This window comes from Ornithorhynchus anatinus, chromosome 1 (assembly GCF_004115215.2).
Source record: "Ornithorhynchus anatinus isolate Pmale09 chromosome 1, mOrnAna1.pri.v4, whole genome shotgun sequence".
Lineage (NCBI taxonomy): Eukaryota > Metazoa > Chordata > Mammalia > Monotremata > Ornithorhynchidae > Ornithorhynchus > Ornithorhynchus anatinus.
The window spans coordinates 186136643-186153516 of NC_041728.1; the positions used below are offsets into that span (position 1 = coordinate 186136643).

Genomic DNA, 16874 nt, shown 5'->3' on the forward strand with positions numbered 1-16874 from the left:
ACGTACCATAAAAAGGGGGGAACCGGGACTGAATGGTTCTTTAGAAAAAATGATCTGAGCAGTAGAATGAAGTATGGACTGGAGAGGAGAGAGGCTGGAGGCAGGGAGGCCAGCGAGGGGACTGATGCAGTAGTTGAGATGGGAGATGATAAGCGCTTGAACCAGTGTACTGGCAGTTTGGATGGAATTTAGTAGTGTGCTGCACACAGTAAGCACTCGATAAATACCAATGATTCACTGATGGAGAGGAAGGAGCAAATTCTAGAGATGCTGCAGAGAAGATTTTGTGAGTGAAGAGGTAGATTTTGGAGTCATTGCAAATAGATGGTCAAGGGGAGCAGATGAGGTCCTCAAGTGAGTGGGTGGAAATGAGGAGTAGAAGGGGTCTCAGAACTGAGCCTTGAGGGACTCTTGCCACCCACCGCCCCACAGTGATTCATAAAATTTAAAGAGGGTATATGTGTATGCTAGACATGTATGTATTTGTAGAAGAAGCTGGATGTGTTATCACTAAAAGGGATGAAGACCCTGGAGAAATCTGTAATTTCCACTCCAGAATGGCCTTAGTCACCCTTTCTGACATCTGAAGAATGTTTTGCTCTCGCCAGAGCTGAAAAGATCTGTAGGTCAGCAGAACCTATGCCAGTCAGTGCCAGAGAGAGGTAAAATGAGTATGTCATTTTAAACCATTCTGGGTGTTCATGAATGAAATGCGGTCTACCAAGGGGGCCAGAGGACTGAGACCTTTGGGAGCAGTCTGTCACCTGTCATCCAGAGCACGGTGATTTCTCAGCTGCAGAAGGCCCACCCCTGGACCTTAACTAGCCCAACTAAGAGTGGGAGGAAGGGAGTGTATGTGTGATTGTGTATGTGTTGGCATGCATGTGTGTGTGTGAGGTGGCTTGTGTGTGGGGGGAGGGGTGTATGTGTGTGTGATTGTGTTAGAGAATTATACAATAGTAGACAATAAATCCATGTAACTGTGACTTGCTGGGTAAATCAGATCCAAATCCCAGTAATGGGAAACTGACATAGAAAGTGAGGGGGTGGGAGGCAGAAGAGGAGTCCATGAAAAAGATTGAGAATGAGGGGCCAGAGAGATGGTTAGGAGAACCAGGAAAGAACACTGTCATGGAAGCCAAGGTTGTATAAGGTTTCCAGGAGAAGAAGGTGGTCCACAGTGTCAAAGAGGTTGAGGAGAATTAAGATGAAGTAGAGACCACATGAATTATCAGTGCCTCAGTTTCCTTATCAGTAAAATGGGAATAAATTACCTGTTCTATCACCTCCTTAGACTGTGAGTTCTGTGTGAGGCAGGGACTGTGTCTCATCTGATTATATCGAATTTCTCACAGCACTTAGTACAGTCCTTGGCACAGAGTAAGTGCTTAACATCTACTAAAATTATTATTAGTATAATTTATTATAAGCTCCTTGAGGGCAGTGATCACATCTCCTTACTCAATTGTACTCTTCCAAGCAGTAGTACAATGCTCTGCACTCAGTATGTGCTCAACAAATACCAATCAAGTAATGGTAATTATTGTGTACTTATTGTAATAATAATATAATAATAATGTTGGTATTTGTTAAGCGCTTACTATGTGCAGAGCACTGTTCTAAGCGCTGGAGTAGACACAGGGGAATCAGGTTGTCCCACGTGGGGCTCACAGTCTCAATCCCCATTTTACAGATGAGGTAACTGAGGCGCAGAGAAGTTAAGTGAGTTGCCCACAGTCACACAGCTGACAAGTGGCAGAGCTGGGATTTGAACCCATGACCTCTGACTCCAAAGCCCGTGCTCTTTCCATTGAGCCATGCTGCTTCGCTGCTTTGTATTGTGTGCGCAGCACTCTCCTTAGCACTTGGGAGAGTACAATACAACTGAATTGAAAGATGTGTTCTCTGCCCATCAGAACTTACAGTCTGCAGGGAAGACAGACAAAATAGATTATGAATATCTACTATGAATATAAGCACTGTATCAAGCAAAAACTCCTCACTACTGGCTTCAACGCTCTGGATTACTGCATCGGCCTCTTTTCTGACCTCCCAACCTCCTGCCTCTCCTTACTTCAGTCTATACTTCACTCCGCTGCCCAGATTATCTTTCTACAGAAACGTTCAGGGAATGCCACCCTCCTCCTCAAAAATCTCCAGTGGTTGCCTATCCACTGCCTTATCAAACAAAAACTCCTCACTATTGGCTTCAAGGCTCTTCATTACTTGCCCCTTCATAACTCACCTCCTTTCTCTCCTTCTACAACCCAGCCCGCACACGCTGCTCCTCTGGTGCTCACCTTCTCACTGTGACTCAATCTCCCCGTTTCGCTGTCAACCGCTGGCTCACATCGTACCTCTGTCCTGGAATGCCCTCCTTCCTCAAATCCACCAAACTAGCACACTTCCCCTCTTCAAAGCCCTACAGAAAGCTCACCTCCTCTAGGAGGCCTTTCAGGACTAAGCCCCCTTTTCCTCTGCTCCTCTTTCCCTCCTCATCGCTCCCACTCGCTCCCTCTGCTCTACCCCCCTCCCCGCCCCACAGTACTTGTGTGTATATATGTACATATTAATAATTCTATTTATTTTATTAATGATGAGTATATATCTATAACTCTATTTATATTGATGTTATTGATGCCTGTTTACTTGTTTCGCTTTATTGTCTGTCTTCCCCTTCTAGACTGTGAGCCTGTTGTGGGCAGGGATAATCTCTATTTGTTGCTGAATTGTACTTTCCAAGCACTTAGTACAGTGCTCTGCACACAGTACACAGTACAGTGCTCTGCACAATAAATACAATTGAATGAACGGTGCTGAGGGTGGGGTGAATGTCAAGTGCCTAAAGGGGGCAGATCCAAGTACAAGGGCGATGAAGCAGGGAGAGGGAATCGGGGAGATAAGGGCTTAGTCAGGGAAGGCCTCTTGGAGGAAATGGGATTTTAATTAGGCTTTGAAGGTGGGGAGAGTAGTTGTCTCTCAGATATGAAGGGCAGGGGGGAAGTTCCAGGCCCGAGGGGGACATGGACGAGTTGTCAGCAGCAAGATAGACGAGATGGAGGTGGAGTGATTAGGTTGGCATTGGAGGAGCAAAGTGTGCGGGCTGGGTTGTAGCAGGAGAGCAGCAACATGAGGTAGGTGGGGGGTTAGGTGATTAAGTGCTTTAAAGCTGACAATAAGGAGTCTCTGTTTGATGTGGAGATGGACAGGCAACCACTAGAGGCTTTTGAGGAGTGGAGAAACGTGGATTGAATGGTTTAGAAAAACGATATGGGCAGCAGAGTAAAGTCAGAACTGCAGTGGGGAGAGAAAGGAGGTGGGGAGGTCAACAAGGAGGCTGAAGTCAAGGTAGAAAAATGCTTGAATGAACATGGTAGCATTCATTCATTCAATAGTATTGATTGAGCGCTTACTATGTGCAGAGCACTGTACTAAGCGCTTGGAATGAACAAGTCGGCAACAGATACAGTCCCTGCCATTTGACGGGCTTACAGTCTAATCGGGGGAGACGGACAGACAAGAACAATGGGGATAAATAGAGTCAAGGAGAAGAACATCTCGTAAAAACAATGGCAACTAAATAGAATCAAGGTGATGTACATTTCATTAACAAAATAAATAGGGTAATGGAAATATTTACAGTTGAGCGGGCGAGTACAGTGCTGAGGGGATGGGAAGGGAGAGGGGGAGGAGCAGAGGGAAAGGGGGAAAAGAGGGTCTAGCTGCAGAGAGGTGAAGGGGGGGTGGTAGAGGGAGTAGAGGGAGAAGGGGAGCTCAGTCTGGGAAGGCCTCTTGGAGGAGGTGAGTTTTAAGTAGGGTTTTGAAGAGGGGAAGAGAATCAGTCTGGATGGAGAGCATAGGGTGGATTTTAGTGATGTCATTAAGATTGAACCAACATAATTTGGTGACAGAATGAATGCGTAGTTTGAATGAGAGAGGTGAGTCAAAGACAATGCCAAGGTTACTGACTTGTGAAGCAGGACGATGATGGTGCTGTCTACAATGATGGGAAAGTCACAAGGAGGACAGGGTTTGGATAGGAAGATGAAAAGTTACATTTTGGACATGATAAGTTTTGAGGTGTTGGCAGGACATCTGAGTAGAGCTGAAGGCAGGAGGAAGCGTGAGACTGTGGAGAAGGAGAGAAATCAGGGTTGGAGAGGGAGATTTGGGAGTCATCTGCATAGAAATGGGAGATGAAGTCATGGGAGCAAATGAGCTCTCTGAGGGAGAGGGCGTAGGTGGAGAATAGAAGGGGCCCTAGAACTGAGCCTTGAGGGACACCCACAGTTAGAGGGTGGGAGGCAGAGTAGAAGCAGCGTGGCTCAGTGGAAAGAGCACGGGCCCTAGAATCAGGGCTCATGAGTTCAAATCCCAGCTCTGCCACTTGTCGGCTGTGTGACTGTGGGCAAGTCACTTAACTTCTCTGTGCCTCAGTTCCCTCATCTGTAAAATGGGGATTAAGACTGTGAGCCCCACGTGGGACAACCTGCTTCCCCTATGTCTACCCCAGCGCTTAGAACAGTGCTCGGCACATAGTAAGCGCTTAACAAATACCAACATTATTATTATTATTAAGCCTGTGAAAAAGGCTGAGAAGAAGTAGCCAGGGAAATAGGAGGACAATCAGGAAAGGACTGTGTTAATGAAGCTATGGTTAGATCACGATTCCAGCAGAAAGGGATGGTCCACAGGGTCAATGGCAGCTGAGAGATGGAGAAGAATTAGGATGGAGTAGAGGTCATTGGATTTGGCAAGAAGGAGATCATTGGTGACCTTTGAGAGAGAGCAGTTTCTCAGAGGTTAAGGGGGCAGAAGCCAGACTGGAGGAGAATTGAAGGAGAGGAAAGGGAGGCAGTGGGTGTAGACAACTTGCTCAAGGAGTTTGGAGAGACATATGGGGAGATGACTGGAGGGAGCATCAATCATCTCATCTGTAAAATGGGTATTAAGACTGTGAGCCCCATGTGGGGCAGGGACTGCATCCAACCTGATTACCTTGTATCTACCCCAGTGCTTAGAACAGTGCCTGGCACATAGTAAGCACTTAACAAAAACCATTTCCCCACTCTGACTGTAAGCTCCTTGTAGGCAGGGAATGTATTTGTTTATGGTTGTATTGTACTCTCCCAAGCACTTAGTACAGTACTCTGCATACAGTAGGTGCTCAATAAATACGATTGAATGAATGAATGAACAAAAAGAAATGTCACAGAGCAGTGGAGGCACTTTCACTTTTTCCCTCCAGGAGCTGGTGTCTTCTTTGGTGTCTGGCCCCTTCCCTGCGTGTGCCTGCACTGCAAAGCACTCTGGCATCATTTGTAAAAGGAGCCTGCCCCCACTCTCTGCAATTTAGGGAAGTGCCTGGAAGCTGGGGCTGGCATGATTCCCTTCCCGTGCAAAATGCTCCCTCATTTCTTAGGTCGTCTGGGTCCCCTTCTATTATTCATCTGCACTCATTTCCTAAGAGAACTCATTCATGCCCATGGCTTTGTGGGCAGGGAATGTGTTTGTTAATTGTTGTGTTGTTCTCTCCCAAATGCGCAGTGAATTACCCTGCACATAGTAAGCACTCAATAAATACAGTTGATTGATTGATTGAAGTGGCAGAGCCGGGATTAGAACCCAGGTCCTTCTGACTCCCAGGACCGTGCTCTATCCACTAGGCCACGTTGCTTCTGAAGTATGCAGATATATCCTGGGGGATCCTAGGATCCATCAGCCTCCCTCCATCCAATCAGAAACCTGAGAGTCCTGGCAGGGTCTGATGCACAGGAAGGAACCCCAAAAAGGACAGGGTACCAGCAGGAAGATTCCTCCCCAGCCCACCCACCCCAAGCCCTGCAGACACCCATGAGTTCTTGCCATCAAACCTGAATTTCCAGGAGTCCAGAGGACCCGAACGTTGGCACTATAGGTTGGGGTGGCCAATGGAGGCCGTTATCCAGAGAAGTGCTGCGGGCCACCTCCCCGGTGGACCAGCTCATTCCTCCCTCTGAGGCCAATCTCCCCCACTCATCCCCTCCTTCCTCCTTCAAAGGTAAATCAAAGAGAGGGAAGATGCTCCAGTCTTACTTGATGTTCGTGAAACTGATCTCCAATGAATGCTAATACGCAGGGCTTTATGGTCCCTGCCCCTAAGGCGAGCAGAAAAAGGCTTAGCACAGCCAGGAACCTGCCGGGAAGACACAAAACAGAAACTGTTGGTACTGAGCACTGCTGGAGTGAAGAAGGAGGGTTTACTGAGTGCCAGCAGAGAGCTATGCTCTGTACTAGGCACTTGGAAAGTACTAGACGGGGGACACCGATGTGTGGCCCATTCAGGCCCCACCTCCTCCCCAAAGAGCCCACTCTGGGGCCCGGGGCCACTGTCCGGTTGGCTTTCCAGGGGAGGGCCAGGACACCTGGGGCGAGGGTAGCTGCTCACTGGCTGCTCAGGCAGGAAAAGCGGGGTGACTGACTGCAGGGGCCTCTCGGGATGACACACTTCATTCATTTAATCCTATTCACTGAGCCCTTAGTATATGCAGAGCACTGTACTAAGCGCTTGGAATGTACAATTCGGCAACAGAGACAATACCTGCTCACAAACGTGCTCAAAGTCTAAATGGGGGAGACAGACAACAAAATACAACAGAACAAAACAAAACAAGTAGTCTGGCTTCAGTATCATCAAGACAAATAGAATCATAGATATATACACATCATTAACAAAATAAATAGAGTAATAAATAATATATACAAATATGCACAAGTTCTATGGGGAGGGGAAGGGGGAAGAGCAGAGGGTGAGGGAAGGGGAGAGGGAGCAGAGGGAAAGGGGGACTCAATCTGGGAAGGCCTCCTGGAGGAGGTGAGCTCTCAGTAGGGCTTTGAAGAGGGGAAAAGAGTTAGTTTGGCAGATGTGAGGAGGGAGGGAATTCCAGGTTAGCGATAAGACGTGGGCCAGGGGTCGACGGTGGGACAGGAGAGAACGAGGCACAGAGAGGAAGTTAGTGGTGGCAGAGGAGCGGAGTGTGCAGGCTGGGCTGTAGAAGGAGAGAAGGGAGGTGAGGTAGGAGGGGGCAAGGTGATGGAGAGCTCTGAAGCCAAGAGTGAGGAGTTTTAGTTTCATGCGAAGGTTGATAGGCAACCACTGGAGGTTTTTGAGGAGGGGAGTGATATGCCCAGAGCGTTTCTGTAGAAAGATGATCCGGGCAACAGAATGACGAATAGACTGGAGCAGGGAGAGACAGGAGGATGGGAGATCAGAAAGGAGGCTGATGCAGTAATCCAGTCAGGATATTATGAGAGCTTGTACCAGCAAGGTAGCAGTTTGGATGGAGAGGAAAGGACGTTTCTTGGCTATATTGTGAAGGTGGGACCGGCAGGTTTTGGTGACGGATTGGATGTGTGGGGTGAATAAGAGAGTAGAGTCAAGGATGACACCCAGGTTGTGGGCCAGTGAGACCGGAAGGATAGTTGCGCCGTCCACAGTGACAGGGAAGTCACGGAGAGGACAGGATTTGGGAGGGAAGATAAGGAGCTCAGTCTTGAACATGTTGAGTTTCAGGTGGCTGGGAGACATCCAGGTGGACTTGCAGGTGGACAGGCCCACGGACAGGAAGGCATCATCCGAGTCTCCTATCCTGAGACCTGGGCCTCTCTGCCCCTCCACATCCTTCTCCCTTGTGCCAACAGAGTCCCTCTGCTCCATCCATCCATCACAATTCCCCGGGTCCTGGGTGGGCCAGGAGTCGGGGCAGCCCTGTCCAGGCACCCAGGAGGGGTCAGGCAGTGGAGAGGGTTCCGGCTCAGGGCAGCCGGGCCCAAGGGAAGGCCACAGAAGCCTTGTTCAGATGGGGCTCTGCCCAACAGTTCGGGGTCGGGTGGTCGGCCCTTTCTGAGGACCTCTTCCAGCCTGACCTCCCAGGCCCGCACCCCTCTTGTAGTGGTCCCTGGTGCAGCCCAGGCTGCTTCTCTGTGTGGCCCAGCCACTGGTTCACCCCGTCAGCGGGACTATCTGGCCATTCGCTCAGACCCCTGAGGGCCTGAGCGGCAGGTGTGCCGCACAGGGTGGGAGCCCCTCCGACCAGGGTGGGAGCCCCCGATTAGACTGTAAGCCCGTCAAATGGCAGGGACTGTCTCTACCTGTTGCCGACTTGTTCATCCCAAGCACTTAGTACAGTGCTCTGCACATAGTAAGTGCTCAATAAATACTAATGAATGAATGAATGAATGACCAACCTTGGGGCACTTACGTGTGAATCACCTGGCCTCCTTCCAGGGGCACCGCGCTGAGGATGAGCAGCATCTGGCCCAGTAAGTACACACCATGGAATGAGGCGATCGTGCTGGGGAGACAACACCAAGAGAAGGATGCTGACCTCTGCCCTCGAGGGCTCAACCTCACCCAAGGCCTCTCACCAAGGACCAGAATGCTTGTCTTCTCTCCATGATCTGCCCTGAAGAGACTGGCAAGTGGCATTCAAGCCTGGCTGGGGCAGACTGATGGGCTCAGAGAAGGCGGCCTATCATAATGGTGGCATTTATTGAGCGCTGGGGTAGATTCAAGTCCCTATCCCACATGGGGCTTACATTCTAAGTGGGAAGGAGAAAAGGCACAGAATCCCATTTTACAGACGAGGAAACTGAGGTGCCAGGAAGTGAAACAATTGGTCCGAGGTCACCCAGCATGTGAGTGGGGGAGCTGGGATTAGAACCCAAGCTCCACTGTTTCATGCACTGCCCAAGAAATGGTACTAAATGATTGAATGAATGAACAAATGAATGAATGACTGGATGGTTGAATATATGAATAACTGAAAGGAACACACAAGAAATCTCTGAACTTGAACTGATATTATGCTCTTTTGGAGAGTAATATGCTTGGAATGCCTTTTTGTGGGGTCTTCTTCAAAGACACGGGACATTTATGTATACTGAAGCTTCTTTTAGGCAGGGGTCATCTCACTTCTTTTTCTGTACTTCCTAAGTGTCTGGCACAGTGCACCGCTACAAGTTTTGTACTGCTTTGGGATTCATTAAGCACTTAGCATGTGCAAAGCACTGTTCTAAGCACGGGGTTAGGTTCAAGCTAACCAGATTGTATACAGTCTCTGCCCGACAAGGGGATTTCAGTCTAAGGATTTACTGATGAGGAAACTGAGACCCAAAGAAGCAAAGTGACTTGCTCAAGGGCACACAGCAGACAAGTGACAGAATGGGGGTTAGAACCAGGTCCCCTGATTCCCAGGCCAGGGCTCTTTCTAATAGATGACAACGCTTCTCCTGCTTCTCCACATGGTGCTCAATAAAAGCTACTGCTATTACCATGGAATTGCCACCACAGGGGTTCTGTGGGTCCATGCCTGCTGTACTGCAGGTGGGAAACCAAGGCCTCTGAGGAAGAAGTGACAAAGCCAGAGATTGGGAGGAAGGAACTCCCAGGTGATTGGGGCATGGAGAAGATTTCATCTCCAAACAGGCTGGCTAGAGGATTGGGAAAGACAGACGCCTCTGGATGATTCCCATATCTACACTCCAGCCCTGATCTCCCTCCCTCTGCAGTCTGCATTTCCTCCTGCCTTCAAGACATCTCTACTTGGATGTCCTCCCTTCAACTCAAACTGAACATGTCAAGAACAGAAGACTTTATCTTTCCACCTAAACTCTGACTTCCCTGTGACTTTCCCATCTCTGTAGACTGCATCACCATCCTTCCTGTCTCACAAGCCCGTAATCTCAGCGTTGACCTCGACTCATCTCTCTCATTCCACCCACATATTCATTCATTCACTTGTATTTATTGAGCCCTACTGTGTACAGAGCACTATACTAAGCACTTGAAAAAGTACACCACGACAATAAACAGTGACATTCCCTGCCCACAGCAAGCTCACAGTCTAGAGTAGAGGAGACAGACATAAATTCAAGTAAATAAAATTACAGATCTGAACATGAGTGTCTTGGGGCTGGGATGGGGGAAGAGCAAAGGGAGCAAGTCAGGGCAATGCAGAGGGGAAGGGGAAATGATGAAAAGTGGGGCTTAGTCTGGGAAGGCCTCTTGGAGGAGGCCTAAAAGTGTCAAAGGCTTTAAAGCATGGGAGAGTGGTTGTCTGTTGGATTAATGGAGGGAGGGCATTCAGGGGCAGAGGCAGGACATGGGCTAGGGGTCAGCAGCGAGACAGGTGAGATTGAGGCACATTGAGAAGTTAGTACTATAGGAGTGAAGTGTACGGGCTGGGTTCATTCATTCATTCATTCAAAAGTATTTATTGAGCGCTTAATCTGTGCAGAGCACTGTACTAAGCACTTGGAATGTACAATTCGGCAACAGATAGTGACAATCCCTGTCCACTGACGGGCTTACAGTCTAATCGGGGGAGACAGACAGACAAAAACAATAGCAATAAATAGAATCAAAGGGATGTACATCTCTTTAACAAAATAAATAGGGTAATAAAAATATATACGTATGAGCAGACGAGCACAGTCCTGAGGGGAGGGGAAGGGAAAGGGGGAGGAGCAGAGGGAAAGGGGGGAAAAGGGAGCTTAGCTCAGGGGATGTGGGGGGGGGGTGAGCAGAGAGGGAGCAGAGGGAAAAGGGGAAGCTCAGTCTGGGAAGGCCTCTTGGAGGTGAGCTCTCAGTAGGGCTTTGAAGAGGGAAGAGAGTTAGTTTGGCGGAGGTGAGGAGGGAGGGCATTCCAGGACAGCAGGAGGATGTGGGCCAAGGGTCGACAAGGAGAGAAGTGAGGTGAGGTAGGAGGTGATGGAGGGCTTTAAAGCCAACAGAGAGGATTTTTTGCTTGATACAGAGATAGATGAGCAACCACTGGAGTGTTTTGAGGAGCGGGTTGATGTGTCCAGAATGTTTTTTATACAGAAATGATCTGGGCAGCAGAGTGTAGCATGGACTGGAGTGGGGAGAGACAGGAGGCTGGGAGATCAGCAAGGAGGCCGATGCAGTAATCCGGAAAGGATAGGATGAGTGATTGTATTAACATGCTAGCAGTATAGATGGAGAGGAAAGAGTGGATTTTAGCGATGTTATGAAGGTGGGACTGACAGGATTTGGTGACAGATTAAATATGTGGGTTGAATGAGAGAGAGGAGTCAAGGATAATGTCAAGGTTACGGGTTTGTGAGACAGGATGGTGGTGCTGTCTACAGTGATGGGAAGCTCAGGGAGCGGACAGTGTTTGGGTGGGAAGATAAGGAGCTCTCTTTTGCACATGTTAAGTTAGAAGTGGTAGTTGAAGCCATGGGAGTGAATGAGTTCTTAAAGGGAGTGTGTGTAGATGGAGAATAGAAGGGAACCCAGAATTGAACCTTGAGGGATCCCTACAGTTAGGGGATAGGAAGGGGAGGAGGATCCTGCAAAGTAGACTGAGAATCAACGGCCAGAGAGATGAGAGAACCAGGAGAGGACAGAGTCAGTGAAGCCACGGTTGGATAACGTTTCCAGGAGAAGGAGGTGGTCCACACTATCGAAGCAGCTTAGAGGTCTTTTCAAGGCTCAGGCCTAGGTCCCCTTATATTCCCCATCTACACCCATTCCCTCGGAGAAGTCATTTGTTCCCATAGCTTCATCTGCCTTCTCTATGCAGATGATTCCCAAATGTAATTCCCCAGCCCTGACCTCTCTCCTACTTTACAGTCTCACATTTCTTCCTGACTTCAGGACACTGCTACTGAACTCATTTCCCTTCCCAAACCCTCTCCTCCCTGCAACTTTCCCATCACTCAAGACAACACTGCCAACCTCCCTGTCTTCCAGGTCTGCAACTTTAGCATTATCTTTGACTTATTTCAAACCAACCTCAACCTACATATTCAGTCCATCACCAAACCCGGTCAGTTCTTCCTCCACAACATTTCCAGAATCCACCCCTTCCTCTCCATCTAAACAGCCAAGTTGCTGGTCCAAGCACTTGTCATATCCTGACTTGACTACTGTATTCGTCTCCCCTCTGTCCTCCCCGCCCTCAGCCCTTCCCTCTCCCTCTCTAGACTGTAAGCTCATTGTGGGAACAAAAGATGTCTGTTATATTGTTATAGTGTGCTCTCCCAAGTGCATAGTACAGTCTGCACACAGTAAGTGCTCAATAAACACAACCGACTATCTGAGATTTCATTCATTTGTTCATTCAATCATATTTATTGAGTGCTTACTGTTCAATTGTTGGAGTGTACAATTTGGCAACAGATAGAGACAATCCCTGCCCAACAATGGGCTCACAGTCTAAAAGGGGGAGACAGACAGAAAACAAAACAAGTAGTCTCAGGCATCAATACCATGATGGTATTTGTTAAGTACTTAATATGTGCCAAGCACTGTTCTAAGCGCTGGGGTAGATACAAGGTAATCAGGTTGTCCCAGTTCACAGTCTTAATCCCCATTTTACAGATGAGGGAACTGAGGCCCAGAGAAGTGAAGTGACTTGCCCAAAGTCATACAGCTGATAAGTGGTGGATCCGGGATTATTCATTCATTCATTCAATAGTATTTATTGAGCGCTTACTATGTGCAGAGCACTGTACTAAGCGCTTGGAATGTAGAAATCAGCAACAGATAGAGACAGTCCCTGCCCACTGATGGGCTTACAGTCTAATTGGGAGAGACAGACAAAAACAATAGCAATAAATAGAATCAAGGGGATGAACATCTCATTAAAACAATAGCAATAAATAGAACCAAAGTGATATACATCTCATTAACAAAATAGGGTAATGAAAATATATACAATTGAGCGGTCGAGCACAGTGTTGACTGGAGGGGAAGGGAGAGGGGGAGGAGCAGAGGGAAAGGGGGGAAAAGAGGGCTTATCTGAGGGGAGGTGAAGGGGGGGATAGAGGGGGAGCACAGGGAGCACAGGGATTAGAACCCATGACCTCTGACTCCCAAACCCGGGCTCTTTCCACTGAGCCACTCTGCTTCTCTCACACATCTCCCCACTCTTCTAAAACTGCTAATGACCATCCATTCTTTGCTAACTCAAGTAGAAACTCCTCACCACCAGCTTTTAAAAACTCCATCAGCTCCCTCCTTTTACCTAAACTGGCTAATCTCCTACTATAATCCAGCCCACACACTCCGCTCCTCTACCGCCCACCAATTCACTCTATTTTGCCCTGCTCTCTTTTGCCATTAACCCCTTGCTTACACCCTCTCTCCTGGCTGGCACTCCTTCCTCCTTCAGTAAATCAAACAATCATTTATTGAGCACTCACTGCATGCAGAGCACTGTACTAAGCACTTGGAAGAGTATAATACAACAGAGTAGGTAGATACCATCCCTTCCCACAGTGAGTTTACACTCTAGAGGGGGAGACAGACATTAGTAGAAATAAATAAATTATAGATGTATACATAAGAACTATGGGGTTGTGGGAAAGGTGAATAAAGGCAGCAAATCCAAGTGCAGGGATAATGCAGAAGGAAGTAGGAGAAGAGGAAATGAAGGCTTAGTTGGGGAAGGCCTCTTCAAGAAGATGTTCTTTTAATAAGAAAACTGCTCTCCCTATTTTCAAAGCACTTCTGAAATCACTTATCAGGCTGTCCCTGATTAGCGTGGCTCAGTGGAAGTGCATGGGCTTAGGAGTCAGAGGTCATGGGTTCTAATCCCAGCTCCGCCACCTATCAGCTGTGTGACTTAGGGCAGGTCACTTAACTTCTCAGTGCCTCAGTTACCTCATCTGTAAAACGGGGATTAAGACGGGACAACCTGATTACCCTGTATCTACCCCAGCACTTCAAACAGTGCTCGGCACATAGTAAGTGCTTAACGAATACCAACATTGTTATTGTCATTTTTCTCTTTTCCCAACTCACAACTCCCCAACTACCACCTTGTCACTTCTTCAATCAATCTGTTTTGAGTCAGTTTTCTCCATTAGAGGAGAAGCTCCTTGAGGGCAGGGAGCCTGTCTTCCAGTTCATTCATTCAAACATATTTATTGAGCGCTTACTGTGTGCAGAGCACTGTAATAAGCACTTGGAATGTACAATTCAGCAACAGAGGCAATCCCTTCCCACAAGGGGCTCACAGTGTAGAAGGGGGGAGGCAGTCATTAAAACAAGTAAACAGGCATCAATAGCATCAATATAAATAAATAGAATTAGATAGATAGATATACATATCATTAATATAAATAAATAGAATTATAATTATGTACATATATATGCACCCCTCTCAGGGTCACACCTGGAGAGTTTCCAGAACTCTAACAGTCTCGGCTACGGGAGGGAGAGTCCAGCAGAGGCCTACCCACTCCATTCCTAGCTTGGGCAGTGGTTAGCAAGTGGAAAGCAATCTGCTACAAGTCAAAAGTCCACCATGCTGGGCAACAGTGGCATGGAAGAGAGTCGAGGGCGGAGACTCTGCAGTGCAGAAGGAGGCAGTGGTAAACCACTTCTGTATTTTTTCCAAGAAAACTCTGTGGATACACTACCAGAATGATTGCAGATGGAGAGCAGGGCGTTCTGGGAGAGATGTGTCTGTGGTATCGCTATGGGTCAGAGTCAACTCAACAGCATAAGACAAGACAAGACATATATACACAAGTGTTGTGGGATGGGGGGCGGGGGCTAAGAACAGAAGGAGTGAAGAAATGAGTCAGGGCTAAGGCAGGGGAGCAGAGGAAAAGGGGGGTTTAGTCTGGGAAAAGGATACAGTTCTACTGTATCCTCCCAAGCGCTTAGCCCATAGATCAGCACACAGTGGACACTTAATAAATTCTGTTTATTGATCTCCCCTGAACAGGCAGCGGACACAGTGTTCAGTATACAGCACTATTGATACCAGCCTACAGTCTATGTACTCAGAGGGGAATAAGGCAGGTGGTTCTAGTCCTTCTGGTTGGTTTGGCAGTTAAACTCCCGGCTTTCTCTCCCCTCCCCATTCTGCTTCCTTGCGCAATCAAACAGATTTATCTCCCAGCCTCCTGCGTCTCCCTGAGTATTTGCACTGCTTGCTTCTCCCCTCCCCCCAACCTCCCTGACCACCCCCCTGCTCTGGACTAGGGAGAGGAGAGCCAGTAAACATTTATTCAGGCGGCAAATTGCCTGAAAACCATGGCTTAAGTTTCCAGGCCAACCTACTCACAGAGCTCCTGAAGCAATTTCCGGCCAGGGCTGGACTCGAGCTGGCTACTTTGGGGGCCCTGAGGGCCCCTGAGGCATCTTAGGAGTTTATATCTTGTGGCCACACAGGGTGGACCAGACCGGACCTGATTCTTCCTTTTTTTGTCTCCCTCTACTCTTCCCACCTTCACATTTCTTGGCGGTTGTTCAAGCCAGCAAGGGGATTCATGGCATTTCCCCTCTCCCCCACCCCCCGGGCCCGAGCCATTCCCAGGGTTGGTCCCAGGCCAAGTCTTCAGTGCTGATTGGCTCCAGGCTGCCAGAAGAGCCCCACTACCAGAAACACTTTGGGCCGAACCAGCAGAGACCATAAGCCTGAGGAAGGTCAATGATCTGAGCGGTTCTACTGCTACAGTATACTCTCTGGCATCTTATTATGGTGCTCTGCACCCAGTAAGTGCTCAATAAATATGATTGATTGATTGATGGGAGGGCACTGTGGATGCCAGGGCATTTACTGCACATGGTTCTATGGGTTCCGAGACCACCCTCGGACGTATTGGGCTTAACTTTATTTTTCCAATGGGCTTTCACACCCTTGACTCATTTCACCCTCACAAGGTCCCTGACAGTTAGAGAAGCAAGCAGACGTTATTGCCCCCATTTCCCAGACAACAGACCATTGTACTGCACTCAGCTAATGCAACCTACATTCAGTACCTCCCTTTCATCCATCTCAATTTTGCCATTGACCCCTCACCCACATTCTCTCCACCTTCATATCTGAAAGACTGCCACTCTCCCCATCTTTAAAATCCTTCTAAAATCACATCTCCTCCTTGAGCTCCTCCCAGACTAAGCCCTCATTTCCCCTACTGCCTCTCTTTTTTTCAATGGTGAATTTAAGTGCTTACTGTGTGTCCTCTAGATAGTAAGTGCATCACAGGCAGGGAACGTATCTACCAACTCTATTACACTGTTTTCTCCTAAGCATTTAGTTCAAGCCTCTGCATATAGTAAGTGCGGTTTGATGTTTCGATCACTATGGTAATTACAAGATAACCGGGTTGGACACAGTCCCTGCTCCACATAGGACTCACAGTCTAAGCAGGAGGGAGAACAGGCATTGAATCCCCATTTTGCAGATGAGGTAACTGAGGCACAGAGGAGTGAAATGACTTGCCCAAGGTCACACAACTGACAAGTGTTAGAGTGAGATTAGAACTCAGGTCCTCTGACTCCCAGGCCTGTACTCCTTCCACTAGGCCTCGCTCCTTCCCTATGCATCACCTAGGCATTTGGATCTGTCTCTCTGGGAAGTCTGTCAGATATGAAGAGGGAGGGAATACCAGGCCAGAGGTGGGCAAGGGGTCGGTGGTGAGATAGACGAGATTGGGATGCTGTGCATAGGTTAGGTTGGGGTTGGAAGAGATCAGCAAAGTGAGATGGTGGGAAGAGAGCTGGTAGCGTCATATCTATCAGTCAATCAATCAATTGTATTTGAGCACTTATTATGTACAGAGTACTGTACTAAGTGCTTGGGAGAGTACTATATAACAGCTGATGGTACAGAACGAGTACTGCACACGGTGCTCAACAGAGCACTCCACGCTCAGTAGGGGCCCCAGCAAACTCTATCCATGGACCACCTGGTCCCTGGGGTCCCCTCTGGATTCCCCCCACCCCAGGACTCTAGGACTCCAGGCACCTTGACTGGGGGAGGGGCAGAGGAGGGGAAGAGTCGGGGGGCCAGAGATGACAGGGAGGTACTGATCCCATTAGAAATGGGCAGACCGAGAAAGGCCAGGGC

At 48.4% G+C, this 16874-nt stretch overlaps 1 protein-coding gene and 1 non-coding gene across 2 annotated transcripts in view; one reads left to right on the forward strand and one right to left on the reverse strand.

Moving 5' to 3' along the window:
* LOC103168083 (solute carrier family 15 member 2-like) overlaps positions 1-16874 on the reverse strand; it is a 102142-nt gene that overhangs the window by 47651 nt on the left and 37617 nt on the right. Inside the window, exons 5-6 of the mRNA XM_039910084.1 lie at positions 8241-8333; positions 6076-6175 (exon numbers count right to left, since the gene is read on the reverse strand). Coding sequence (XP_039766018.1) covers positions 6076-6175; positions 8241-8333 — 193 coding nt within the window. The remainder of the gene's footprint in view (positions 1-6075; positions 6176-8240; positions 8334-16874) is intronic.
* On the forward strand, positions 14169-14306 carry LOC114816012. The gene has a single exon (XR_003763782.1). It is a non-coding gene; the product is annotated as a small nucleolar RNA SNORA7 (small nucleolar RNA).